Source organism: Rhinolophus hipposideros (assembly GCF_964194185.1).
Source record: "Rhinolophus hipposideros genome assembly, chromosome: 16".
NCBI classification, from domain to species: domain Eukaryota; kingdom Metazoa; phylum Chordata; class Mammalia; order Chiroptera; family Rhinolophidae; genus Rhinolophus; species Rhinolophus hipposideros.
In genome coordinates, this window is record NC_138062.1 from 29,764,537 (window position 1) to 29,792,440 (window position 27,904).

The 27,904-nt window shown below is 41.4% G+C and overlaps 1 protein-coding gene across 3 annotated transcripts in view; it reads left to right on the top strand.

Annotated features, from left to right (window-relative positions):
• EXTL3 (exostosin like glycosyltransferase 3) overlaps nt 1-27,904 on the top strand; it is a 106,268-nt gene that overhangs the window by 57,905 nt on the left and 20,459 nt on the right. For 2 of the 3 annotated variants that reach the window (XM_081077276.1, XM_081077275.1), the window contains exons 2-4: nt 10,799-10,891; nt 12,434-15,062; nt 26,986-27,113. In XM_081077276.1, coding sequence (XP_080933402.1) covers nt 12,915-15,062; nt 26,986-27,113 — 2,276 coding nt within the window. In that variant the 5' untranslated portion in view covers nt 10,799-10,891; nt 12,434-12,914. Of the gene's footprint in view, nt 1-10,453; nt 10,499-10,798; nt 10,892-12,433; nt 15,063-26,985; nt 27,114-27,904 lie in introns of those variants that run through there. The other variant, XM_081077277.1, reaches the window with a different exon arrangement.

The following is a 27,904-nucleotide window of genomic DNA, read 5'->3' on the forward strand; positions in this document are numbered from 1 at the left end:
AAAGCACAAGGCTTTGATCTCCTGTAACTTGTGAATGGCCTAAGTACAGTTCTTACAAGTCATTCTTTATCTGTCTACAGTTAGCTTCCCTGGAAAGTGCCTTTTGTTCTTTTGTTCTTTTGAAGTTAGAGTCAACAATAGTGATAGTTTTGGGAAATTTGTTTGAGTGCTTTCTGATTTTTGAACTAGGTACTACTTTGCCCCGTAACAGGCTATTTGTCATGCTTATGCTTGATAGGAAATCAGGAAATGATGTTCTTTTGGGGTGTTTGAAGTTAAAAACAAAATAAAACCTCAAATACTGCTTTCAACAACCTTTCGGAGATGATTTCCCTACAGAACTATCTTTCCCGAGCTTGAAGGGCTCGCGGCAATGGCTGTAACAGAGCAGTCTGCATGCGTTTCTGTAGGACTCGCATCTGGGTGGTGCTGGAGCCTGTTCAATGGGCCAATTGTGACTTAAATGAAAAAGAGAAACTAGTACTACATGCACAGGTAGGTCATAGTACACTGGCAAAGATGTTTTGCTCTGAGTATATTGTTTTCTTGTTTTGTTTAGCAGATGTTGATATAAAAAATGTCCAAACCTATATAAAATTTTTATGAGTTTATTTGAGCCAAACTGACAATTGCCAGAAATTGTTAGAAATCAAAATCGCAACGGATAGAGAAAATGCTCCAGAGAACGGCAGTTTTGCAGCTTACTTTATACATTAGAATCAAAGGAGGAGACAGACGTAAAGAGAGTTACATGAAACCCATTGGTGGTAGATTAAGGGGCTGGAAGAAAGCAAAGTGGGGAAATCTCTGGGATTGGATAAAAAGTAAGATAGACACAGACTCCTTTTACCTGGATGGGTACAGGCTGCTTAATAACACTTACAGCACCCAGAGATGGTATGTGAGCAGCAAGATAACAGCGAGGTTCGAGGTTCGGAGGTCTAGTGCTCTGTGGCAGTGCTTGTGCCCTAAGGGGTCTGGAAAAAATTACTGAGACGGCTCAAAGGTATGTTATCTTAGAGGGGGAAGACAATAGACAGGCTCGCTTCGGGTAAAGATGGACCTTTGACAAGGAAGCTACAGGCCTAAGACGTGACTACCCACCTTGACCCACTTTTAGTTAGGAAGTTTTGTCTGAGTTTGTAGGACACGCCCTGCTGGCCTTCCCTGAGCTTGTCAGGTTTATTACGTCCACATAGATAAATACTTGAATTATGAATAGAGAGGTGACTTTAGGTTCTAGAGTAGTATTACCATGTGTTTTAATTATAATTAATCATTGTCTATCACTCCAGTGGAGCAGTAGTGCGATGGATGATGTAAGAGCCATTTTTGCATGGTGTGTGTGCACTGTGTTCCCTGAGTTAATGTTCCCTGAGTAAAATGTCACAGACAGTTTACCGTAATGATTCAGACATTGAAAGTGTGGGCCTTCGAGTTCAAGCTGCTTTGATTTGAATCCCAGTGTACTCAATATGGATGACCTTGGGCACATTACCTGAGCTCAGTGCTTTCTCTTGTACAAAATGGGAATAATAGTGTAGTACCCACTTCATAGGGTGGCTGTGAAGATTAACTATGTTACGGTATATAATAGGTTTAATCTGGCACACAGTAAAAATTCAATAAATGTTAGCTATTATCATAATTATTTAAAATATTAAAGTCAGTTGGTTTCCTTTGGGAACATCTGGAAAGTGTCTAGCTTCTTTCTTGCCCCATTTTCCCTTCATACCTTTCAGATGTAGGGCATAATCACAGCCCAGATGGAAAGAGCAGTTCCCTTATTTCTTCCATTCTGCTTTCTTTCTCTCTTCCAGGGAGTATTTTACTTTAGTTCAGTTAATTTTGGTTTTGTATGAAGAAAAGTATACAACTTTATTGAAGGCATTAAAGAAGGCCTGGATGAACAAAGAGATACCCAAATCCGTGATAGGAAGTTTCAATATATCAGAGTGTTTTAGTTTTAAGAGAAGTTTTAAGAGAGTAGGATGCTTGTTATAGCAACAAACTCTTGATAGCAAAATCCTGATCCCAGGTAATATTCCTGTGGTGAAGAGTTTTGCCGTTGTGATGGGGAATGTTAGAAGAGAAGGCTCTGCAGAGCAGAGGAGGTGAGAGAGGGCACTGGTATGTTGAGGTGTAGGGTGAGAAGATGAAGGGAGAGTAGAATTCTGATTTGAGGCTCCACCCCAAGTAACGTCTCACTCACCCCTTGGACTTGAGATTATTTATCATTTTAGCTTTCCAGGAACGCAGCTTATTTCAAGCCCTTCAATGAGCAGATCAAGAATTCTACTTTCCATTTATGAGCAAACATTTTGATTACGGAAAGAGTAAAGAGTAGGGCATCGGTCATGATCTGAATGATAAATCTCTAATTCTGTACAAACATTTTGAAAATTTTTTCCTCTTTGCTGGGAGAAGACACCACTGTAACCTTATACTCATAGGCGATGTACCTTAGCTGCCATTGGGACATTAAGGAGTGGGTGTGTGTGTCTGTGGCTTGTCATTGGAGAGATATATCAGGAGGGAGGTCAAGTCATCCAGCTCGGGGGCTAGGACGCTAATCGGCAAACTCTAGTAAGTGAGGACAGAAAGAGGACAAAGGCCAAACCCATGAGGAAGAACTATAGTTACTGCGCGGTGGAAGGAACCAGAGGAAGAGCTGTTGGGATGGAGATCCAGGAGAATGGATGAGGAAAAAATGTAAAATGCTAATTAACTTACTATGTGATACGGGGGTGAGAATGATAGAACACTTTGGTAGGAGAAATAAAGGAAAGTGTGAATAAATGGAGAGAATTTTCATGCTTCTGGATGAGATGAGATTGACTATATTAAAATGATACTTCCCTACTTAAATGAACTTTCCTACTTAAATGCAATGTAACTTAATACTTTTTATATGTTACTGAATTCTTTTCACTAATAGTTTGTTAAGTATTTTTGTGTCTATATACCTGAGATCGTGGTCTATAGTTTTTTGTTTTGTTTTTTCCTTTTTTTTTTCTGGTGCTTAGTCTGGTTTTGGAATCAGGGTAATGCTAGGTTCATAAAATGAACTTGGAAGTGTTCCCTCCTCTGAAAGCGATTGTGTAGAATAGGTGTTTAGGTGTTTATTCTTTAAACATTTAGTAGAATTCTCCAGTGAAAGCATCTGGGGCTGGAGATTTCTGGGAGTTTTAAAATTACGAAGTCAATTTATGTAATAGTTATAGACCTAACTACCTATGTCATATTGAGTAAATTGTGGTAGTTTGTGTTTTTTAAGGAATTGGCCCATGTAATCTAAGTTAGATTTATGTGTGGACCTTTCCATAGTCTTTTCTTATTGTCTCTGTGACACCTGCGTTGGGGAGGGACAAACTTGCCTCTGCCATCAGGGTTCTTGTGGCTGCTCTACTACTCAAGATAGACAGGAGATGGATTAGCTTAGCAAGAGAAAATAACCAAATTTAACACATACACGTGCATCATGAGAGGTTGGAGACTCCACTGCAGCAGAGGGTCAGAGATAGAAAGGGAACCGGGAGGTACAAGACATCCTGAGCTTGTGTGAGATAAGGTGCCTGGGGGCTCCAAAGAGTCACTGCAGGATGTTAACAGGTGCTTAGTAAATAGACAGGTCAGGAGAGGTTATCTCTGATAATCTCGTATTTTGGGCAAGGTCCCTAATTTACGTTCTTCTAGGTACGTAAGGGAGGGGCAGAAGTTTTTCCTGAGCCTGAAGCTAAAAGTGAGTTCCCGCAGCTCAGAACACTCTGAATGCCACAGAAGCACATCTTGGGGTGGCTTCTTCTGAATTCCTACACCTGCAGGACTATAGTGATATCCCTTTGTTTCATTCCTGATGTTGGTGATTTGTATCTATCCCCCCTCTCCCCTGCCTTTTTTTTTTTTTGTCAGTCTTGAGGGTTTGTTTGTTTTACTGATTTTTCTCTTTCATTTTTCTGTTTTTTATTTCATTGATTTCTCCTCTGTTGTTTCTTTCCTTCTGCTTACTTTGTTCTTTTTCTAGGTTCTTGAAGTAGGAACTATATACTCAACAACCCTAGAGTAGGGTTCTTATAGTAGAAATAAAGTAGAATGTCTACTGTAGTAACCCTAGAGTAGGGTTATTGATTTGAGACTTTCCATCTTTTCTAATGTGAGCATTTGACACATAGATTTTCCTCTCAGCACTGCTTTAGCTGTGTTTTACACATTTTTTCATCGATAATATTAATCTCCACAATAACCCTGGAGGTAGGTTTCCGCATAACTATAAGGAGGAAATTCTGTAATGTATCTCAGTCCCATGGCCTTCAGCATCCTCCTAAGTATGAAATTCTCTCTTTATTTTACAATGTTTATTTTCCTTGAACCAATACTGTATAGGTTGTAAATCTCAAACTTGATTGAGAATGAAAACATAAACTAAGACTTTCAACTATCATCATTTATTGGGCAGTTACCTGGTACCCAGAACTCTGGTATTCTGGGAAGGGATTTTTAAAAGTGGTGAGGAAAATAGTATCTTTCTATAAGGAGTTTTTAATCCAGCTGGAGAGAAATAAATTATTTAAATGAAACTAATAGTTAATTTCTGAATCCCCTGATACTGGGAGTTTAGAGAGTTGAAAAATCCAGTGCGGCTGGAGGACACTTTATGAAAGAGGTAAGACTGTAAATGGTCCCAGAGAGTAAGTGGACACATGGTAGAGAGCAGGAATGCCATTCCAGGGAGCTGCCAGGGAGTCTGTGGAAGTGAGGTGAGGAGAGTGGAGACAGCTGGGGCTGTGCTTTGCGGCATTGAGTGCGTGGGATTGAGTGGATGGGTAGAGCAAACCTTGATTGTAGAGGATCTTGAAGGAAGGCAGAAGAGTGACATAAGCAGGGAACTAACGTGGTCAAAAAGCAGTTTTAAAAATTGAAAAATTGGCAAAACACATGAACTGGTAATGCGTGAAAAGAGAAATACAGATACACAATGAACAAAAATGGTTTGACCTCCAATGATAAAGAAGGGTAAATTAAAACAATAGAATGACATTTTATCTATTAAACTGTCTCATTAAAAAATGACATCCAGTTGGATTAATTAGGTTAATTAATGCTAACCTCAGCAGTTGACTCAAACTTCTTAGTGACTTAACATGACAAAAGTTTATTTCTATCTCTCTTCACAGTTCAGTGTGGGTCAGATGGCCCTCCTCCAGGGATGTGGGTTGCTTCTCTCTTGCCACTCCAAGTTTTAGAGTTTTTTGCTTTCAGTCTCAGGGGGTGGGCAGGCAGAAGGAAGAATCCATATGTGCTGAACTGCCTTGTACTGGAAATGACACGTTACTTCTCACATTCTTTTTGGCAAGAACTAGCCTTTATTGGCTCCACCCAAACTGTAAGGCAGCATGAGAAATGTAGGGGAGCAAAGAGATACTTGGTGACTAATAACCATTTCTGTCACACCATTATTGGTGAGTTATTGGGAAACAGATGATTTCCGTATTGCTGGGAGGAGAATAAATGATCGTGTTTCTAGTATACAGTAATTTAAAAAATGGTAAGATATTCTTGCTCTGATACCGCAATTTCATGTCAAAAAGTTTTTCCGAAGGAAATAACCATGGATTTGTGCAAAGATAGCTGCAAGAATAGTTGTTATAACATTGATTACAATAATGAAAAATTGGAACCGACTTAAATGTCTAGCAAAAGGGGATTGGTTACATTATGGTCTTTTTGTATGGTGAGATGGTACTCACTTATTAACGATCAAGTGGTAGAATGTCTAGTGTTGTGTGTGTTCTTGATATAAGTGGAAAACATTACAAAAATGAGCGTGACATGTCCCCCTCTCCTTCTAATTTTTATTGGAGAATATTGGGGAATAGTGTGTTTTCTCAGGACCCATCAGCTCCATGTCAAGTTACATTAGTTGTGGAGGGCGCAGCTCATCCAGCCTCCCTGAGATAGCCCCTTTTTGTAAGTATGTTTCTTCATGCATAGACTGAAGGTGAAGAGGTCTCTGGTTTTGGTAAAATAGCCGACTAGATAAATATAACAGTCCCCTGCTGCAAGATGCTTATTGTGCTCACAAGGAACAAAGGTAAGTCTTCATTAAAATAAAAAAGTGGGGTGAAGACAGCGGAGGTTGGGGGTTGAAAAAGCATCTAAAGAGCAGTCTGATGTGACAGCCCCATGGCGTTTTCGCCAGTCTTAGTAACTTGCATGTTAGTTTCCACAGAGACAAGAGAAAAAGCCTTGGGCCTGTGAGTGTTACAGACACCAGAGAAGATTATGGACTTTCAAAGGGTTGAACATTCACTAAAGGAGTAGAAAGACTAGAAAAAAATCTGCCTGTGTCTTAGCATGGTTCCTGGATGGTTGGTGAAAGGAATGTGCACTGAGAACTCATGACCATGAGTTTCCTTTTGTATGGGCTTTGTTACAAATTGTTCTAATTTACAATACCCGTAGGGTCTGGAAGAAACTCCAGATTGAGAATTGACATAAAAAGTGGTATAAGATGGATAATATGACAGAAGTATTTGGAAAACAGAAACTGTTTTAGAGGGATGTATCCTCAATCCAGACCACATAGATTTCTCAGAAATAAAGCACTACCAAACATGAACTCAGTACAGAATTATAAAGCCTGTGAGGAAACAATCCACCCTTCCTGCATGAGCAAGAATCAGCTAATAGAACAAACTGAACACATGAAGAGAAGGAATAGAAAACATGAGATAGAATAGGTGCTATCATAAAAATAAGGCAAATGAAAAAAGAGCCAATAGAGCTTCTGCAAATGCAAAATAGTTACTGAAATTAAAACCGAGTAGGAAGGATAAACTGCAGCTTAGACATAGAAGAGAGACTAATGAAGTAGATCAGGAGTGGCAAAATGTGGGATAAATCTGGGTTGTGGCTTGTTTTTGTATAGCCTGCATGGTAAAAATGGTTTTTACATTTTTAAAGGATTTTTTTTTAAAGACAAAAGAAAATGTTCTACGTATACTGTGTGTGACCCCCAAACCTAAAATATGTACTCTCTGTCTCATTACTTAAAAAATTTCCTAACCCTAAACTGGATACATCTGAGGAAATTTCCATAAGGTAGCACAAAGGAGAAAGACAGAAAATATAAAAGAGAGGTTTAAAAGCTTGGAAAATGGAAAGAGGCATTCAGACAGACACCTAGTCATCTATAGTTAGTTGTTCAAGAAGAAGCACGTGAGGGACAGGCAATATTCAAAGAGATAATGGCTGAGAATTTGCTAGATTAGTGAAAGACATGAATATTAAGAATCAGGAAGTTCAATGAGTACTGAGCAACCTCCCCACCCCCCAGCAAATTCCACATGTATACACATGCAGAACTCCAAAGATTAAAAGATCTTAAATATAAACAGATTATCCACAAGGTACAATAAGTAGATTGACATTTCACTTCTCAACAGCACTGATGGAATCCAGAGGATTCTTCAGTGTTGGTGGGAAAGAATTGTTAACCTCGAATTGTACACCCAGCTAGATCATTATTGAAGATTTAGGGGTAAAATAAAGTGTTTTCACATAAAAACAGAGTTTACCACCAATGGACTCTCACTGAAGGGAAAGGAAACAACCAAAGGGAAGGAAAAAAATGCAAAAAGGAGTGGAATTCTGAGTAAGGAAATTGCTAAATATGTGGGTGAATCTAAACAAGCAGGAATTCTATTAATAATAATAAGGGCTAATATTGAGAACATAAAAACAAGCTGAAGCTAAAATATACAGTAATGACAAAAGTCAGGAGCTATGTCATACAACTTATATATAATATATACATGTAATATATATTAATATATTACACATGTATTATATACGTGCAATATATTAATATATATAATAGTCTACTCTATATCAGGGCATTTTTAAATTTACTGCCTCTAATTTTTATAACAATCCTGAACATGAGTGTTGTTACTTTTTTACTGAGGAAGAAGCTGCATTTCAGAATGGTTAATTGACCATCTAATAGCTTTCAAGGCTGGGATTTGATCCAGGGCTGGCTAGCTCTGGGGTCTGTACTCCTTCCTGTATATTACATTGTTTCTAGTTTGTAAGACTGGAAGAAGGTGGTCTCCTGGGCAGAACTGAAAGTTACTGGAAGGAGGAAGCATTTGCAATCACAAAGTAACCATGATGTATCCTTGGAGAGGTATCCTTTAGGGAGTTGGAAACATTGGCCTACTAGTGCAAAAGCAGAAAGGCTGGGGTTGGAGTAGTGGCTTTGGGGGTTGAAGCCATTGAAGTGATTGGATTCATTACCAGATGATGTTGAAAACCCGGGAGAGCATTTTCTGTGTCAGGAAGAGCATTTTCAGAGGAAGACAGAGCACCAGCAAAACACAGGGGGAGAAGGAGTCGGGAAAGTAGGTGTCACACCAGAGTACGGTTTCATGGGAACTTGGGAAAGTCGAGAGTTTGTAGATTGCGGAAGTGATCAGTGATATAATTTATTTATTTAACAGATACTTATATAGAGCTTACTGTGCTGGGTGCTGGTGATACAGTGGTGAGCCAGGCATGCAAGGTTCCAACCTTTAAGGATTAGGTTTTGATGGGGGAAGGTCGGTAATAAATAAATGGAAAGATAGTATGAAGGAAATTAACAGGTCAATTCCAGAAACTGGCTGTTAGTACACGCAGACCCAGGGAAAAGCCCCGAGACAGACAATCTACCTCTGTAAGTGGAGGGCAGGGAAAGACCAAAGAGGCTGGCTACTCCAGTCTGATCATTAATAGAGTCTATTAAGGGAATTTACATACGAGGCATGACTTGGGCAGGTGCAAGACAAAAATGGATCCCCGAGCTGCTTGACGGGCACTAAAGAATTATATAGGGTGAAAGGGGGGAATAATTACTGGTACTAGTACATGAATGCTACCTCGTACAGAAATTACTTTACATTCTTGTCCGGAGCGGTGCTGATTTATGTCAGAATGAACATCAGTTATGATCAGTTTCTAAGTGGGGTTTGCAGAAAGCAACCTCCATTGTGGGCCAGGTCCAGCTTGTGGGACAGATGGCGGTTGTGTCGTGGAGTGGTCTCTCCTTCAGTGTCAAGGGATTAGAAAGGCTACTTTAATTGGGAATATCAAGAAAGTTAAGGTCTGAAGGATGAGAAAGAGTCAACCAGGGAAAAGGCTGGAGAGGAGCATTTGAGGCTAAAAGAACAGCAAGTGTAAAGGTCCTGAGGCTGCAGAGAGCTTGGCGTCGTGGAGGAATTGGAAGGAGGCCAGTGCAGCTAAAGTTGAGTGAGCAAGTGGAACAGTGATGGCAAATGAAGTTAAAGAGGTGTTCAGGAGCTAGTTATGAAGGGTCTGGCAGTGCAGCAGAAAGGGAAGCCATTGAAAGGTTTAAGGAGGGGAGAGGCATGGTCTGATTCATGTTTTAAGAAGATGCTTCTGATTTTGTAGGGCGTGCGATGGGCACGTGTCTCATTAGGGAGAGCACCTCAGGGGTGATGTAGATGCCTGCTCACTGCACTGTCCACCTGAAGCTGAGCAATGATGAATGCCAACTACAAGTTTATATGTGTATATATATATATAATATATATAATATTATATATTATATGTATATAGTTACAAGAAGCGGAGTACAGCATTAAGAATAGAGACAGTGGGAATGTAACAGCTGTGTGTGATGTCAGAGGGGGAGTAGATGGTGGAGGGGGGTTATCACTGTGTGAGGGGTATAAATGATAAATGTCTAACTATTACATTGTTTTGTACACCTGAAAATAATAAAAAAATGTTAAAAAAAGATGCTTCTGGTTGCTGAGTGTTGAATGCATTGTAGGGGACAGGCTGACAAGTTAGGCAGTCAGTGCTGTGGCAGACGACTGAGAAAGAATAAGTCTTGTATTGGAGTAAAACCTCTCTGGAGATTGGTTCTTATCAGTGTTTCAGTGACATTTCTACATGCTATTACCTTCATTGTCATTTTCCAGAGAAGGACAGAAGAGCTCCTGAGGGTTTTCTTCTTCTTTTCTGCTTGAAATAATTTAACTAGCTGTTTGGAAAAGTAAGTTCCTGCTACTGGACATTAATGACACTTTCGCCTTATTCCAGTAAAAGAGATGGAACCTGATGGGAGTGAATTCTTTTGAATCATTGTTGAAATATTGGTTTCCAATTGAACATTTGTTTCTATTTCCAGCTCTGTTTATATGTAAGTTGATAGCACTAGCAATAATGGTAGATTAAGTATAGCCAGTCGCCAGATGAATTTTTAAAAACATTTTGTTTAGACTCCATGTAGTATATTTTTGAGTTTTTAATAGGAAAAATTTCAAACTTGTAAAAGCAGAGAGCATAGTAGTATCAACAACAGTGAGCTCATGGCTAATCTTGTTTCATCTATATCTCCAAACACTCCTTGCCAGTCTCATCCTGTTTATTTTTAAACTAATTCCAGATAAATCGTTTCCTCTATAAATATCGCACTATGTACTTCTAAAAGGTAAGGACTTTTCTTCATTTTAGTGTTTTGGTTTATTCCTTCTTAGAGCACATAAGTAGATAACCCTCTGTCGGGATGGTTGACCTTTGAGTGTGCCAATTTATGCCTGTTGTCTCAGTGTATCATTAATAGTACCCCTTTTACTTCAAAGAGTGTCTCTCTTTGGACATTAAATTCTGTGGTCACCTTATGTACATAGGGGGAAGCCTTTTCATAGTAGAGAGCAAATGAATTCTTTGCTAGCACCTTCAGTATTTGGGTATTTTTCTAATAGCATGCCACTTTTCTATTTTCTATCAGGACAGCAAGCTCCAGAATTCACTACTTCAAGAAATTATATACTGAAATATAATGCAGCATGAGTCAGAGAAAGGAAGGATCCTGAAACGTGTGGTAAGGAGGGAATGAATCAGCTGAATTGCCTTATGCCTTCCTTTTTTCCTCCACTCCATTCCTTCTTTGCTATGATTTGATCATAAATGCAGAGAATATTCTTTTGAAGACCAAAAGAGATTTTAACATTTGAATTAAAAGGATAATGCTTTAGAAATATTGACCTCTGTTCTTCGGGATATTTGGTCAGCTATTAATTATCTAAGTTTAGATCATCCAGATGTAGGCTTTTCCATGATTGACATTTTTTGTCTGTGTGTTGTCTTCGTCTCTTGTTCAACTTACTCAAGTCTTTTAGTAACATTGCCATCAACTTTTAATTTTTTATTTAAAGGGAGACAAGACTATCAAACCTTTAATAGTTATACATCTTTAACAAAGGTAGAAGCTAGAGAGAATGATTATCTGTGAAGACCTACTTATTTTATACTGCCCTGTAGGAGCACCCTTGCTGTTTGTTTGTTATCTTGTCTCTTAGGCTAAAGGAAGTCCCATGAGATCAAGGAGTATTTTACATTCTAGATTCTCCCACAGTTATACTAAGCATGTCTTAGACAGGTTAAGAGTATAGTAAATGCTTTTTTTGGGGAAATGAATGAAAGAAATTGGGAGTATTCTTTGGCACAGAATATTATGAATTCAATTCTAGATATGTTGAGTTGAGGTGAAAGCCAATGAAAAGCTTTTGTAGCCTGTGATAGTCAAGCTTGGTCAGAGAATGGGAATTAGCCTCAGGTACCCTCATATCCACTATCCTTTATTTTCGCAGCAACACAATATATTGTTATCTCCATACACTTACTTCTATTTTGGGAGATTAGGAAACTGAGGCATAAGGTGTGACAGCAACTCTGTCTCCAAAGGATAAGAAACAATGTCCCTCATTTCTATGTGTTCTTTGTAAAAAACCAAGTTACTATTTATATTTTAAGAAGGGGCACGTGATGTCTACTAACAGAAGATAAATGCGAAGCAAACTGGGAAATACATTTTGTCTCTGGATTGTTGCATCTATTACTGGGTAAAGCTCAAAAGAATTCTATTCAGCTCTTTTCAACTCTGAATATAACAAATTGAGCTACTTACAGAGTCTTTTTACAAGCATTTCAAAAGGGGACTTTCATGTTATGAAAGAACATAGCTGCCAAGGATGTGTTTCTCATCTAAAGATGATGGCTAAGTCTCAAATAACAAATTGTTGCACATGTCTTTGCCCTCTGTTGACTGTAGTTGGTCTATCATTTTATAGGGCTTTAATGCTGCTCCATATCCAGTTTAATAGGAAGAAGGGTGAGTGTGTGTTTGTAAAAACTGAAGCTGGTTTTGGACACTTAATCCTTATCCGTTTCCTATTAACCACAAGTAAAATTTCCATACCAAACAAAACCTACACGGGACTTCAAATGTTCTGTGAGACACACCCCAGTGTCCCAACCATTGTTCCCATCTTATAAGATTTAAGCATTTTCTAGAAATGTACTGGGGGAGGGCAGGGTTGTTGAACGTAATCTCAAGACTGACATTGTTCTCTTTCTTTTGCAGGCTTGAGTGTTGGCAATGACGTTGGTAGCAGGCTGGCATTTAGTTCTGTCCTAACAGGCTACTCTCTAACCGTGACTAGTAACTATGCATATTTGTTGGTCAGCAAAACCAAGGAGCAAGCGCGATGGCAGTTGAAAAAGTCTGTCTGACTCCAGGTTGTCTTTCCTGGGTTTCATCATCAGGGACATCCTCCTTTTCAGCTCATCAACAATGTGGTACCTTTTACCATTTGATAAAGATTAAGGACATGCTCTTTGGTCAACCAGAACTTAAAAAAGTCTGCTGGAATAGGGTCAGAGACCATTTTAATTACAGCTGAGGAAAATGAAATTTCCATTTTATTTGGTGCCTTGTACAGGGAGCACACTAACTCTCATGGAAACGTGTGAGTGAAGAGAGATTGAATTTTGTCTCATAGAAACTCATGGTTATGGCGAGTGACCCACCGTGATCAGAGGGGGCAAGAGCCACAGAGGAACTCATGACGGGCTATACCATGTTGCGGAATGGGGCAGTGGGGAACGGAGGCCAGACCTGTATGTTACGCTGGTCCAACCGGATCCGACTCACGTGGCTCAGTTTCACGCTCTTCATCATTCTGGTGTTCTTCCCCCTCATTGCTCACTATTATCTCACCACTCTGGATGAGGCTGATGAGGCCGGCAAGCGGATTTTTGGCCCACGGGCGGGTAACGAGCTGTGCGAGGTAAAGCACGTGCTGGATCTTTGCCGGATTCGTGAGTCTGTAAGCGAAGAGCTCTTGCAGCTGGAAGCCAAGCGGCAAGAGCTGAACAGTGAAATTGCTAAGCTGAATCTGAAGATCGAAGCCTGTAAGAAGAGCATTGAAAATGCCAAGCAGGACCTGCTGCAGCTTAAGAACGTCATTAGCCAGACGGAGCATTCTTACAAGGAGCTGATGGCCCAAAATCAGCCCAAGCTGTCGCTGCCCATCCGCCTGCTCCCAGACAAGGACGATGCCGGCCTTCCTCCCCCGAAGGTCACACGGGGCTGCCGGCTGCACAACTGTTTCGATTATTCTCGTTGTCCTCTTACCTCTGGTTTCCCCGTCTATGTTTATGACAGTGACCAGTTTGCCTTTGGCAGCTACCTGGATCCGTTGGTGAAGCAGGCCTTCCAGGCCACAGCGCGAGCCAACGTGTATGTCACGGAAAACGCGGCCATTGCCTGCCTCTATGTGCTGCTGGTGGGAGAGCTGCAGGAGCCAGCCCTGCTGCGGCCTGCCGACCTCGAGAAGCAGTTGTACTCTCTGCCGTACTGGCGGACCGACGGCCACAACCACGTGGTCATCAGTCTGTCGCGGAAGTCGGACACGCAGAACTTGCTGTACAACGTCAGCACGGGCCGGGCCATGGTGGCCCAGTCCACTTTCTACGCTGCGCAGTACAGGCCTGGCTTTGACTTGGTGGTCTCGCCGCTGGTCCACGCCATGTCGGAGCCCAACTTCATGGAGATCCCACCGCAGGTGCCGGTGAAGCGCAAGTATCTGTTCACCTTCCAGGGTGAGAAGATCGAGTCCCTGCGGTCCAGCCTTCAGGAGGCCCGCTCCTTTGAGGAAGAAATGGAGGGCGACCCCCCAGCGGACTACGACGACCGCATCATCGCCACCCTGAAGGCCGTGCAGGACAGCAAGCTGGATCAGGTGCTGGTGGACTTTACCTGCAAACAGCCGCCCCGCGCCAGCCTGCCCACGGAGTGGGCGCTGTGCGGGGCGCGCGAGCAGCGCCTGGCCGTGCTGAAGCTGTCCACCTTCGCGCTCATCGTCACGCCCGGCGACCCGCGCCTGCTCATCTCCGCCGGCGGCGCCACGCGCCTGTTCGAGGCCCTGGAGGCCGGGGCGGTGCCCGTGGTGCTGGGGGAGCAGGTGCAGCTGCCCTACCACGACGTGCTGCAGTGGCGCGAGGCGGCGCTCGTGCTGCCCAAGCCGCGCGTCACCGAGCTGCACTTCCTGCTGCGCAGCCTGTCGGACGGCGACCTGCTGGCCATGCGGCGCCAGGGCCGCTTCCTCTGGGAGACGTACTTCTCCACGGCGGACAGCATTTTCAGTACCGTGCTGGCCGTGATCCGGACGCGCATCCAGATCCCCGCCGCCCCCATCCGGGAGGAGGCGGCCGCCGAGATCCCGCACCGCTCGGGCAAGGCGGCGGGCACGGACCCCAACATGGCCGACAACGGGGACCTGGACCTGGGGCCGGTGGAGACCGAGCCGCCCTACGCCTCGCCCCGCTTCCTGCGCAACTTCACGCTGACGGTCACGGACCTGTACCGCGGCTGGAACTCCGCCCCGGGGCCTTTCCACCTGTTCCCGCACACGCCCTTCGACCCCGTGCTGCCCTCCGAGGCCAAATTCCTGGGCTCGGGCACCGGCTTCCGGCCGATCGGCGGCGGCTCGGGGGGCTCCGGCAAGGAGTTTCAGGCGGCGCTTGGGGGCAACGTCCCGCGGGAGCAGTTCACCGTGGTGATGTTGACCTACGAGCGGGAGGAGGTGCTGATGAACTCGCTGGAGAGACTGAACGGCCTCCCGTACCTGAACAAGGTGCTGGTGGTGTGGAATTCGCCGCGGCCGCCCTCGGAGGACCTGCTGTGGCCGGACGTCGGCGTCCCCGTCGTGGTAATGGAGACGCCGGCCGCTCTTTACCGCGCGGGACAGTAGCTCAGCTCAGCCCCTCTTCTGTACACGTGTCCACCTCCCCTCCCCTCTCCCTCTCTGTGCATATACACGTACATACATAGACACTTTTGTTTCAACCTGGACGGATTCTGCTTGCTGCTTTTTCAGGCCTTTCAGGCCTTACCAGTTGCATCTTTGCTACTCACGCCCTAAATCTTTTCAGACTCTCCAAAACGGAAACTGATCCTGGTCCCATGGAGGTTTAGGAAACCCTGTCAGTTACCGCATAGACAGCCTGTGTCATGACAAAGACGTTGATGATGCGGATGATGAAAAGCTAACGTTTAAGAAGCACTTAGGATCCAGGCACTATCATTTAGCCTTTATAGAACTTACATTATTATGTGTTTGTGGTGTTTTTCATTTTATATCTATGGACACTGAGGCTTAGAGAGGTTAATATTTTGGCCCAGGTCATGATTACTAATGGAGGACCTGTGCTTTGGTATGTCTGATTCCAGAAGCTGCAGTTTTAATCACCTTCCAAAGCATTTAGGAGGAAGACCTGTGTCATTTACAGTATGTTACAGAAGTCTTTTGGAAGACTGGAGTCTGGGTTTCATATTTGGGGATTGGAGATCCTGAACCAATCTGAAGTCTCTTGCACATTCTTTCTCATTCTTTATTCCGTCTGTCATGGTTAGTTTTAGGATGCTGTATTTTATAGGAAATTGTAGCTCACTATGCAAGATACGGCTTTCGTTCTGAGTACTTTACTTATCCACCTTCTGATGTAAATTTGACAATCTAAAAGGAGACTACCCATTTCTCTTAAATGTGAGGCCTTAGAGCAAGTCTTAAACCAACTACTTACCTACTGTACAGCATAGGTATTTTCCAGAAAAAGGTAGCAAAGAAGGGCAGAAGGTCTGATGGGCTTTGCGTTGCCAGAAACTTGCTTAAGAATATTAGTGTAGTCTTTAGGAAGAATTTGTCTGGAAGGGGTATGTTTGGGCTAGACCAGTTTTTAAAAATTTTATTTCATCGAGGAACTAATTCATGTGAAGTATTTTCCACGCAGCAAGCAGCATGGTATAACAGAAAAGGATAAGTTTTGGAGAGAGAATATAGACTTGAGATTACACAGTCATTTTGTGGTTTTTGATAAGTTAATTGATTCTTTGCCTTCAAGATTAAAGAGGAATCTAAGATAGTAGAAGTACGGAATCTAGAAAGTGTCCAGTCATTATCCGATTCCTATTTATCCCTTCATGTCAAAGGAGATGGAAGACAGTGTGGATAGTCTGCCTGTTACGGACAGCTTTAAGTCTCTTCACTCAGAAAGGCTTCTTGTATCCTCTTCTTAATTTGCCTTGTGTCATAGCTGTTACCGCCTACTTTCTCCTGTATAAATCCTTGTTTCGAGTTTTCTTTCTCACTACTGCTACTTGCTTACTATTGTTAACCTTTTCTTGTATTTCATTGAATCGAATTTATAATCTGAGGCTATTCACAGACTGCGTAAAAACTTTTGATCCCAGAATTTATCTTGTATATCAAGGAAAGTGTTGTAAATGAGATTTCTTTGTAGACTTCTTCCCAAGTAAGTTTCACTTTTTTCTTTCTCAGTTACAACTTTTTGAATGTCATTGAAATTAAAAAAAAAAAAAAAAGTTCTGTGAAAGGTAGATGCTGCTGAAATAGAATAATAAAGCAGCCTTTGTTTTCCATTTTCCTGAGTTTTCTTTGAATTTGAGAGGGTTGTAGAGAAGCTGATGCCACCCCAGTTAACAATGGCTGAAATTCGTCTGAGAACTTACCAGAACTAATCCTTTCTTTTAACTCTGGTGGGAAATCAGTAGTTCTCTTTGATTACTGGGCAGCTCAGTGCAATCATACAATGCGTAGTGGGAAAATGCCAGACATTTTCCAAATGGGGGGCCATTCTGAACAGCTTGCTCATATTAGCGATACAAGATTTTTCTAGTTCTTTGAGAATTTCAATCCACTTTCTAAATATTTTGACTATATTTTCTGTTTCAGAGAGGCAGGTTTTCTGGGCAGCAGTAGAATTGTGACCTCTTGGGCATAGAGCCAACAGTACCCAGATATCAGTGCTAAGAGAGACTGGCAGCTCTTGCTCCTGTGGAAAAATGGTGCTATTATGAGACATATCAGAGTGGTTTTTCCACCTAGGATGCAGACGTACCCTATCCATTACATTCTGGTTCACAGGTCTTTATAAATTAGCAGCATGTTGGTTCCCAGGCAATCTCTCAGATTTTAGTCCTTCAGGGAAAATCATTTGAAATGAGCATATTAGCTGATGAATCAACCCAATAACCCACATGCCATTTCAGAAAATGCTGGGCAATTGTGCTTCTCTTATGTTCTGATTCTCCTGTGAGCACTAGGGATAAATGCTGGATGTTCGTGGGCTATGAAATCTATTGAGCGCTAGGTGTTTGAGTAGACAGAGATTGTCTTAGGCATACCTACTGGGATTTATATATTCAAATTCCTCATTCTTTATCGTAACTTACATAACAAAGGGGAAACACATTGGATCTGGCTTGGAGTAAATGTGATCTTTCACTGCCACCATTTCTGGACACTCATGCCCCAAATGCTTTATGTAAAGAGAATTTCAGTTCCAATGGGATAGGGCCTGGGCAAGGTGACAGGATTCCTCTCAGAGATGGCGATAGTGCCACCAGTTGAAATAGATGTCTCATCTGAATGGTGTGCGGCTTCTGAACAGAGGTGCGGATGGTAGGTGACTGCTGTCTCTCTTTCTGTCCGTCTCGTGCCCATTTTGCAAACAGTTGAATCAGGTTCCTTAGCTCCTGGAGTGTAACAATGAAGAACTTTTAATGGAAGTCAGATGGGGAGTAGTGTTGTGTCAAGGGATTTGAAGGCTAGTCTCGAAACACCCTGAATAGCGTGGGGACTGGAACTATCACTTTGATTCACCTTAAAGAGGTTCCACTGTTTCCAGCCTCCATAGTTTCTGATGATTTGTCAATAGTTTTCCAATTTTTGTTTCCCTATATGTAATGTGTTGTTTGTCTCTGGCTGCTTTCAAGATTTTTTCCCTTATATGTGCTTTTCAGCAGTTTGACTATGTTATGCCTTGGCATGATTCTCTTTGATTCGTATTCTGGTTGGCGTTCACTAAACTTCTTCAATCTGTCAGGTTATGTTTTTCATCATACTTAGGGAAATTTTTATTCATTATTTATTTAGATTTTTTTTCCTGTCTCTTTCCTTTCCCTCCTCTCCCTCCTCTCCTTTGGGGACTCCATTATATGTATATTAGACATTTTGATGTTGTCCCATAATTCTCAGTGCTCTGTTTATTTTTTTAAAATCTTTTTTCCCCCTTCCAGTTTCAATAATTTCTGTTACTCTAATCATCAAGGTCACTGATTTTTATGTCTATTCTACTATTAAGCTAGTCAGTTAAGCTAGTCCATTCAGTTTTATTTGTATTTTCCAGTTCCTGAATTTCCTTTTTTTTTTTAAATAATAGTTTGTTTCTCTGCTGAGATTTCCTGTCTTTTTTTCCCCAAGTATTCATCGAGCATAGTTATGATAGCTACTTTAACATCTTTTTCTACTTTAATGGCTAATTCCAACATATGGGTCCTTTGGGGATTTATTTTAATTGATTTTCTTTTTTCTTGAGGACTGAGTCATGTTTTTGTGGTTCTTTGTACATTAGACAACTTTGTATTAACCCTTATACATTATGAATATTATGTTGTGAAGACTGGATTTTGTTTCATTCTCTGAAAAGTGTTGATATTTTAGTTTTAACAGACAATTAGTTTAGACTTTAGCTGGTCTGCTTACAAATAGCACCAAGCATGCATGGTTTAGGAGTGGGCCAGAGATGAGCAGTTTATACGCAGAACTCGAGCTCCCTATACGTGGCTCTCTCCCTTTTGGAATCTCCTTTCTTTTCAGGGGGTGGTAGTTGCCCCCAAATCTTCCATCTTTTTCTCCAGGCTAGAAAGACTCAGGTGTTGTATATGAGTTTAAGCTGTCCTTTGTGGTACCAACTTTGGCCTATTCGCAAGGTAAAAGTAATAGTGATTCTCCCCACTTTTGCAATCTTTCCTAGATTTCAGCTCCCCTCTGTAACTTGCCCGCCTCTGTTCACTGTCCAGTGTCTTCAGGTAGTTGATTTTATTTGTTTGTTTGTTTGATATTTTTGTCCAGAGTTTGGAGTTACCATCTGTAGGAGGATTGGGTCTGGTAGGAGCTTATTCAGCCATCCTGGAAGTAGAAACCTCCGAGTGAGTTAGAGTCACACCCAAAATTTTGGATCAAGTTATTACTTTATTCTGGCCAGTTAACACATATTCCTCACTCTGCTTTATATTCTGGAAAATAGCAATAAGCAGTGTAGCCTTGTGGGAGCATTCTGTGGAAATGAGAACGTCAGAATTTGTCCTCTTGGAGTTTTAAAACTTTGGGCTGTTCTGAAGGGGACATCTTTTAGTTATTAACACTAGTCTTGTTCACTCCGAATATTGTTCATCTTCACACTAGATACTCATTTCTCAGTCTTGTGACAGCCAGTCCCTTGCTTTTTTATTTTTTTCCCTTCTCCGTAAAGGGTACAGCTGATTTACACAGGCGCCTGGGAAGGCCTCTTTGAAGAGATGCCATTTGAGCAGAACCTAGAATGAAGTGAGTGATGGGCCATGTTACTTCTGGAGGAACATACAGAGAATGGCAAGTGTAAGAAGCTTGTCATGTTCAGAACATAGCAAGAATACCCAGTGTATCGGGGTGCAATGATTGAGGGGAGAGTTTGAAAGAAATTTGGAGAAAGCAGAGGCCAGCACATGTAGGATCATGTAGGCCATGGGAAGGAGTCCAGCTTTTATTTCACGTGTGTTAGGGTGCCATTGGCGTGTTTCGAGCAGGGAGTAATGTGTCTGTGGGGCTATGGGGGGAAGAGCAGAAACAGTTCAGAGGCTTTTGCAGTGTCCTAGACGAGGGGTGTTGGCGGCTTGGACCAGGGCAGTAGTGGGGCATATCATACCTCCTAGTAGACTCCAGAGTCTCTGTGGAAGTGGTGAGGTCACAGTGCGCCATGTCTTCCAAATGACAGCTGTAGAGATACAGAGATTCTTTTTCACTTCCCTTTTCCCTCCCTCCCAGCACTTGATATTAGAATATAAAAAGGAGAGTTCTGTTTGGGAAACTTAATGTCACGGCAGGGTAGTGATTTTAATACTACTCCCCTTTCAGTCTACTAAGGGAAAAAGAAGGAAAACTGGAAGAGAAACTGGCTGTGTAGTAAACTTGGCGTTATTATTATTCAGACTTGGGTCTCTGCCAGTTGGGCTGTTGAAAGCTTTACTGCTGGCTAGACCTCAGGCAAGAGTAGAGGTAATTCTAAAGGCTTCTTCCTTAGAAAGTTGCTACACTTTATTTTTAATCTGTGCCCACTCTACTTTTAAAAATGTTACTTGAATGTATCAGATGATAATTTCCTGAAATTGTGATTTCTAAGCCAAGCTGACAGGAAAAGCCTTGTCTAGTTTCTCTAGGTCCAAGGTTGTGCACAAAGCCTGGTGGACTTTATTAGGTGTTGGTACATCTGGATGGGTGTTTTGTGCGTGTGTGTGTTTGATTAACAGTATTTTACTTAATAGCTTGGTGGCTAATGGAATGACTCTCTCTTTCTGTATGAGAATGCGCTGCATATAAGAGAAAGCTACCAGAAATCAGGAATTAATAGCAAAAATTATAGATGTATAAAGAATTGCTAAAGTCATATTGCATAAATGATTTGCTAATTGCAGCAAATCAATTCTTTAGGTAATGTCTCCCACTTCTTGGCTAATATGTACTGTTTTTACTAATTCAAAGTAAGGAATCTGAGACTGAGAATTTTATTGCTTTAGATCACTTGAGTAATTAATACATAAATTAGAACTTACGTGTTAGGACTTCTGACCAAAGTTCAGTGCGTGTGTGTGTGTGTGTGTGTGTGTATATTATATATTATTATTATTTTTTTTAACCAAATCCAAATTTCTTAGGAAGGCACTGTGTGTGTGTGTGTGTGTGTGTGTGTGAGATATATATAAAATACATAAAAACATTTGTAAATATGCACACATATACATACATGTAAAAATAAAATGCTTACAAATTTGAAAAAGATTGTACTAATCTCATGTTACAATAACTGCACAATTTTTGATCATTTTCTCTGTGCTTCGTAGGCAATTTGTCATATTCTTTATATGCATTCTCTCATTTGATGGTGAACCTCTATCCTAGGCTCTATAGTGTCACGGGGATTGTTGACAACTTATTCTTTTGTAAGTTAAAGCAGACTTATCTCACAACCTAAAACATGCTGGTTTTTTTTAATACTTTATTACACCCAAATTTAACTAAGTTATAAATGGAAAACCAGTTCACTGTCTTAGCATATTACTCCTTTGCCTTTTTTGCATTTCCTAGTGTTTTGCTCTTACCACTTCATTACCTGAATGAGTCCTTTGAAAAATCAAGACGTTTCAGTGCTCCTTTTTTCAGTTGTTCTTTCTCTTTGGATCACCTCTCCACCCAATCACCCCAAGCTCTATTTTACATACTTCACAAGTAGGTACATGTGTGATGATAAGCTGCTTCTTAGACCTCATTTTCTTAATTTCTAAGTTCTATGATGGGTTACTTTAAGTGAGAGGAAAGGGTTGGATGGAGGACAAAAGTTAGTAGCTGTTTACTGTTGTTGCCTGTATGATGGCTTGACAGACGTGTTTCATTCTCAGAAGTGGGTTCGTTACTAAAGTGTATTATGCATGTGTGTGTATTGGACAAGACTTGGGTTTGGCTGGGCAAAATTTGGTCTTATAAAGGACATTTATAAGTGTATTTAAATTGCTGAATCTAGTAGGTGCTTTATATGTTCGTATGGTTTTGTATTTTCCATGTACATTTTCTAATTATATTCTCACATCTGTCCTATGTTTTTGTGTTCTGTTTTTGGTCTACTTTATGACTAGGGTTAATTCACTTAATCTCTTTATATCCTAGTTTTCTTGCCTACCAACTTCAAAGACCTGCCTATGATTAATCATGAGCTGCTTTTATAAAAGTTTCCTTATTTAGGTAGTTCTTCCATTTGAATTCAAATTCATTATTCTCCTTCACTTGAGTAACTGTCACTAAAATTGTTGAACTGTTCCATTGTTCCTTGTTAATAGCAATAACTACTTACATTTTCAATCCTTAGATATTCATTGCGCCATAGAGTCACCTAAATCAATCCTTAGATATTAAGAGATATTTGCTAACTATTTAGTTGGGGATCAGATTTATCATTGTACCCAGTTTATGATGTGAATTGATACTTTGCTAATTAATGTGGATTTGCTGATTTTGCCCGGATTTAGAAGCCAAATGTTTTGTTAACGTACTAGGAGAAAGGACCCTATCAGAGTAGTAGTTCTTTTATAATTCATCAACTCCAGAATTCCTCAACAACCAAGTTAATAGTTAAGTCACTAATTATTTTTTGATCATGGACACATTTGCATACGGTAGGGTTCTAGGCCATGATTGCTGTACTGTTCCATTGTGATGAAGAGAAAGATGCAATGAGAAAGTCAAGGCTTTTATGAAGGATGGTAAACAGAAAGAACTAGTGAAGCATCATCAGGGAGCATTGTACCTGAAACAAGAAAAATGAACGTTAGTGAGCATTGCTCCTGACTTGATTGCTGTGGGCTGATGGATTTTTGCTATAGAAAACTAGATTCTAAAAGGTATTACTATGTTGAATGTTCGTAGTTTTTATATATAAACTTCTCAAGTCTTTATTCCATACTCTGAAAATAGAATGAACTGGGCTAAATTAGGTCTTGCTTCCTACTCGAGTGTTCATTCTTTTATTCATTCATTCATTCACTCACTTATAAAACATTTGTTGAACATCTGCTGTATGGCCCTGAGCTCTATACATTCTGGTGAATGTTGTACCAGTAGTTAAATCAATAACTTGAAGGCAAGCCTTCATGTTCCTAAGTTACTAAGGTGTAATCAGAAGACATGAAAAAGTAGCCTCTAGTAAAGAAGGAGGGAGCATTGTTTTAATTTGAAACAAAACAAAACAACATCAGCGAAAATGAGACTATATCCTAAACATGACATACTTTAATGTTCTGATCTGCCAGTTCTCAAACTCTTAGAGGCGGATGCTGGTCTGCGTGTCTGCATTCCGACTGAGTCTTCTGTCCTTCTGATTTTGGTGCCAGTCTTTTGTCCTTTTGATAATGGCTGGTTTGCTAGGCTTTTTTTTTGTGTATGTGTGTGTGACATTCATTTTATGTATTTTTAAAGGAAAATTTATTGGGGTGACAGTGGTGCTTTTTGTAACCTTTAAGCACTGTAGCTTTGAAGTTAAACTGTTATGTTAGAAGAAAGCTTTTTGCTCTTCCTCCTACCCCTTCATTTAGGTTTTACTTTCCAAGTTTACAAAAGTAGAAATCTCTTTTTAGTTATGGGGAACAGGTGATTGTCTTTAAATAATGAGCTACATTTAGTTTTGGAAGTTTGCTTGGCTGTCTCCTGATGGCTTTTTCTAAGTTGGTGTCTCAGCAGTGGCACCAATGACACTTATTGTAGATGGCCGCCCTGTGCTTCGTAGGAGTTAGCAGCCTCCTTGGTCTCTGCCCAATAGATGCAAGTTGCTCCCCTCCTCTCCACCCCGCCGCAGCAGGTGTGATAACCAGAAATGTCCACAGTTATTGTCAAATGATTTTGTCCCGGGCAAAATCACTCCTCGTTGAGAACCACAGCTCTGAATTCCTAAAGCAGACTTACTGACCACAGTTGTTGGTGAGCCAACCACAGATAAGCTGCTGCCGTCCTTGGTGCTGCGTTTCTTTGAATCTGTAAAGCTTTTCTTTTGTTCTGATGGCTATTGCCTCAGGTCCCTAATCGTGAACATCTTGCTGGCATTCCAGCCTGGAGTTGTGCCAGGAGAAGCAGAGGTGGCACGCACACTAGATTCCTGGAACCCACCATACTCGTTCTTAATGGACTTGCCTTTTAATGGACTTGAATAAGCTTGCTCAGAAAAGTGGCTGTGAAACCGTGGCCAAAACACGTTTGGTATTAGACCTTCCGCTCTGTGGAAGGCTTCCAAAGGACAAGCAGGTCCTCTTGATTTGATTTACTTTGTAAGTTGGACAAAAAATGGGATACGCTCAGTATCCCATCTTGAACATTTTAGTTTTTAAATTTTATTTATTTTACATCACCAACATTTTAGTTTTTGTTGTTTCTTGTTTTTCAAGGAAACGTTAGATTGTTTATCGGATTGTCGAGTTTGGCTGATAAACAGCTTCAGTTTTTCCATACAACACGGTGCTCTTTAAGCAGAGGGATTACTTACTGGCGTTCACACATCTAGTATTTGGTGGAATTGGAATTTGAACTCAAGCTATTCTAATTGACTCAAAAGCCATGCTTTTAAAACTCCTCTGTACCAGTGCTTCTCAAAATTGAACGTGCATAGGAATCACCTGGGCATCTTGTTAAAAGGCAGGCTCTGACGTATGTTTGGGAAGGCCTGTCGTTTTGCATTTCTGCACCCCAGGTGATGCCCGAGTTGCTGGTCTTTGAATCACATTGAGTAGCAAAGCTCTGTGTTGTGTGTGTTCCTGGGTTACTGATTTTGCTGTAGATTGTCCTGCTGGGGCTTAACCCACAGAGCTGGTCATCTACAATGGAGTAGTCAAGAACTGGATTTTTTAGTTATTTTTTTCTTCATTTTAAGCTGAATGTATTCACTGCTGGATTTCAGGGTGTGTATATTCACCGCTAGATTTGAGGGGGAGCTTTGTTCACCTGAGCGGCAGGATTGTTCTGTGTTAAGGGAATGCTAAGCATGTTAGGAAAGTAAAATGAGTGATGAGGGTTGTTCTGTGGAGGGCATTTGAGTGAATAGCTACCGTAGTCCATTGATTCTGAGGTGGACATTATTTTACATTTTCACATGTCTGAAATCAGATGCGTCTTAAGATAGATGGCATTTTACCATTGCTGAGGTTGGCATTTAGCTTCTGCCATGTCTGGCCACCCTCCCACCCTTCCTGAGGATGCTGCCTGGCAGCTACCGTGGTGTGTGTGTGGCTGGCTGCCCCTGCTGGCTCCTCTCTTCGTCCTCAGTGCCTTTGTCCTGTCACTGATGAATCTGCGCTCGGGAGACTTGAGCTACGAGCTCAGGGATTTTTCTCCTGGTCAGATGTGCTGCAGGGCAAGATGGATTTCTGTGTATGTCACTTGGCTCTGACATCTGGTCTGTGTAGCAGCAAATCTGTTACAGATTCCTCCTGGTCTCGACTTGGGAGGAACTCCTTTGGGGCCGAGGCAAAGTCTGAAAAAGCTCTTTAGTGAACATTCTAAGTGATACATGTGCTTTCTTATTTAGCAGCAATTTTCTTTCTTGATGGTACACAAATTAATAATGCATTTTCCATGGGGCTTTGGTTTAATGAGGTTTATAAACTGAATGTAAGATTAGCAGAAAAAGACTGATTTGGAGTTAGAAGGTACGCGTTAAGAGTCTAGCTCTGCCACTTGCCAGTTGCCCACGTATTAATAGTGAGAGGTCGGACTGGGTGATCTCCTTCCAGCTCTCAACTAATTGGATTCCGAGTGTGCTGCAATGAATTAATTGAAGTAGAAGGACACTGGTTTGGGAACACAGAAGTGATTCATTTTAACAGGGGGCAGTGAATGGCAGGGAGGTATCTGACGAGCTGGGTCTCCAGGGGCAGTCATTTTGGTAGAAGAATAGGAGAGAGTATTTTAAGCTGAAGAGACAATACTCGGGAGGTCATGGAAGTACCTTTGAAATTTAATAAACTTTTAGACCCCAATACAATTACATTCATCATGCTAGGCAGAGGTTATCCTCAATACAAGTAAAACATTTTGTTCAAAGTAAGATGACCCATCCTGGTTTTCTAAAAGAAGTGACTCCTCAGGAAGTTCTCTTTGTTTCTGGTTTTTGAGACTAATATGATGGTGTCTCATGAGTTGGAGTAATTAGATAGACGCCATAAAAAGAAAACGAGCTATCAAAGGCTGCATCCTCGTCAAGGTGAATAACACGGACCACCTCCCTTGTAGTAAACTGCTTATCTGAGATATGGTTTCAATACAGTTTTTATTAATTATAGTGTTCTGTTTGGGCACTAACCTTTGTTTTATGAAGAAAATACTGCTCTGCATATATGGGTCACTTTGGATAGCGAGTCTTTGAATTGGGATTGCTGTGGACAGAAGTTATTAGTTTTACTGAATTTAGGTACACCCTGAAAGAAAAAAGCTTTTGTATGTGTAGTCAGTGCTGTGGGTACGTAGGGATTACAAAGGTGAAGGAATTAACCTCAATGGGATAGGCGATCTTTTTTTTTTTTTATGCCAATAAAAAAAAAAAAAGCTGTAAAATTGGTCAGAGGTGACTTAGACTCAAGGGATTTCTGAGTTTGGTTTTCAAGTTTATGAACAAATTGGGGGATTCCGGAGCTGGGAATCATAATATCAGTTCTACTCTGCCACCTTGTGTCCTCTTGGGAAAGTTATTTTTAATTTCCCTAGGCTGTTTATTGCATATGTAAAATAATCCTCAGCTTTTAGCTTGTTTCACAAGAAAACTAGTTAGCAGATGAAGAAAGCTTAAAATGTGAAATTCTTATCCATTTCCTAAGTGATGAGGCAGTTTTTATTCCTGAAAGTTATGTGCTAGATTTTACAAGTGGTATGTAACCAGGCAAAATCGCTCGGGAAGTTTCACCAGGCTTCTTCGGCCTAACGGCGGTTTTGCTTTTGCGTTCTGTGAGGTGGCATTGATCTTAGTGTCTCCCCTTCCTTTTCACAGGTGGTCCGTACTGAGAAGAACAGTTTGAATAATCGATTCTTGCCCTGGAATGAAATCGAGACCGAGGCCATCCTGTCTATTGACGATGACGCTCACCTCCGCCACGATGAAATCATGTTTGGGTTTCGGTGAGGAGCTGATTTTCCATCAAGAATCACTTTCATTTGCAAGTGATAGGAAACCAAGTCAAACCTGACTCGGGGAGCCAGATGGATTTACTGGCTCACAGTAACTGAGAAATCCACAGCGGTAGTAAGGGCTCACTGAAGACGTAGCTGGATCCCGGGTCTTAGGCAATGTCAGAGCATTCCATTTCTCTTCCTTGGTGGATTCTGCTTTCCTCTGTGTTGCCTTTGCTCTCATATCTCATAGGCTCTTCCTCTGAGGCTAGCGAGATGGAATTTTGTGATTGGCTACACCAGGGTTACCTGGAGCTGCGAGTAGATCGTCCTCTAACCGAAATCCACATGGGCTTTGAGTGGAGGCAAAGGGTAGTAGTTCCCTGAAGGAAACACGTGGGTCTTCTGTTTAGAGAGTGGGGACTAACTCCCAGGCAGGCAGAAACAACATGTGGCTGTGTGTATTGGGGCAATGGAACAGTGCCCGAAATTGGGGCCTGAAAGATTTGGGGAAAGATGGGTTTGCCTGCAAAGATCCAAGAGATAAAAGGGAGAGGAGGAGAAGAAGGTGGTTATCATGCATGGCGTTTGTTGCACCCATTTGTGTGCCAGAGACTAGCTGGCTACTTGGTCTGGTTTATCTCATTAATCCTCCTAAAACTTGATGGTGTAAGTTGTAGTCATCTCCATTTTACATAGGAGTAAATTGAGATCTCAGAGAACAAAACCGTGATGCTAGGAAGTAAGTGGCAGAGCTGGAATTCTAACGCAGGTTTGTCTGACTCCAGAACTTACACTCA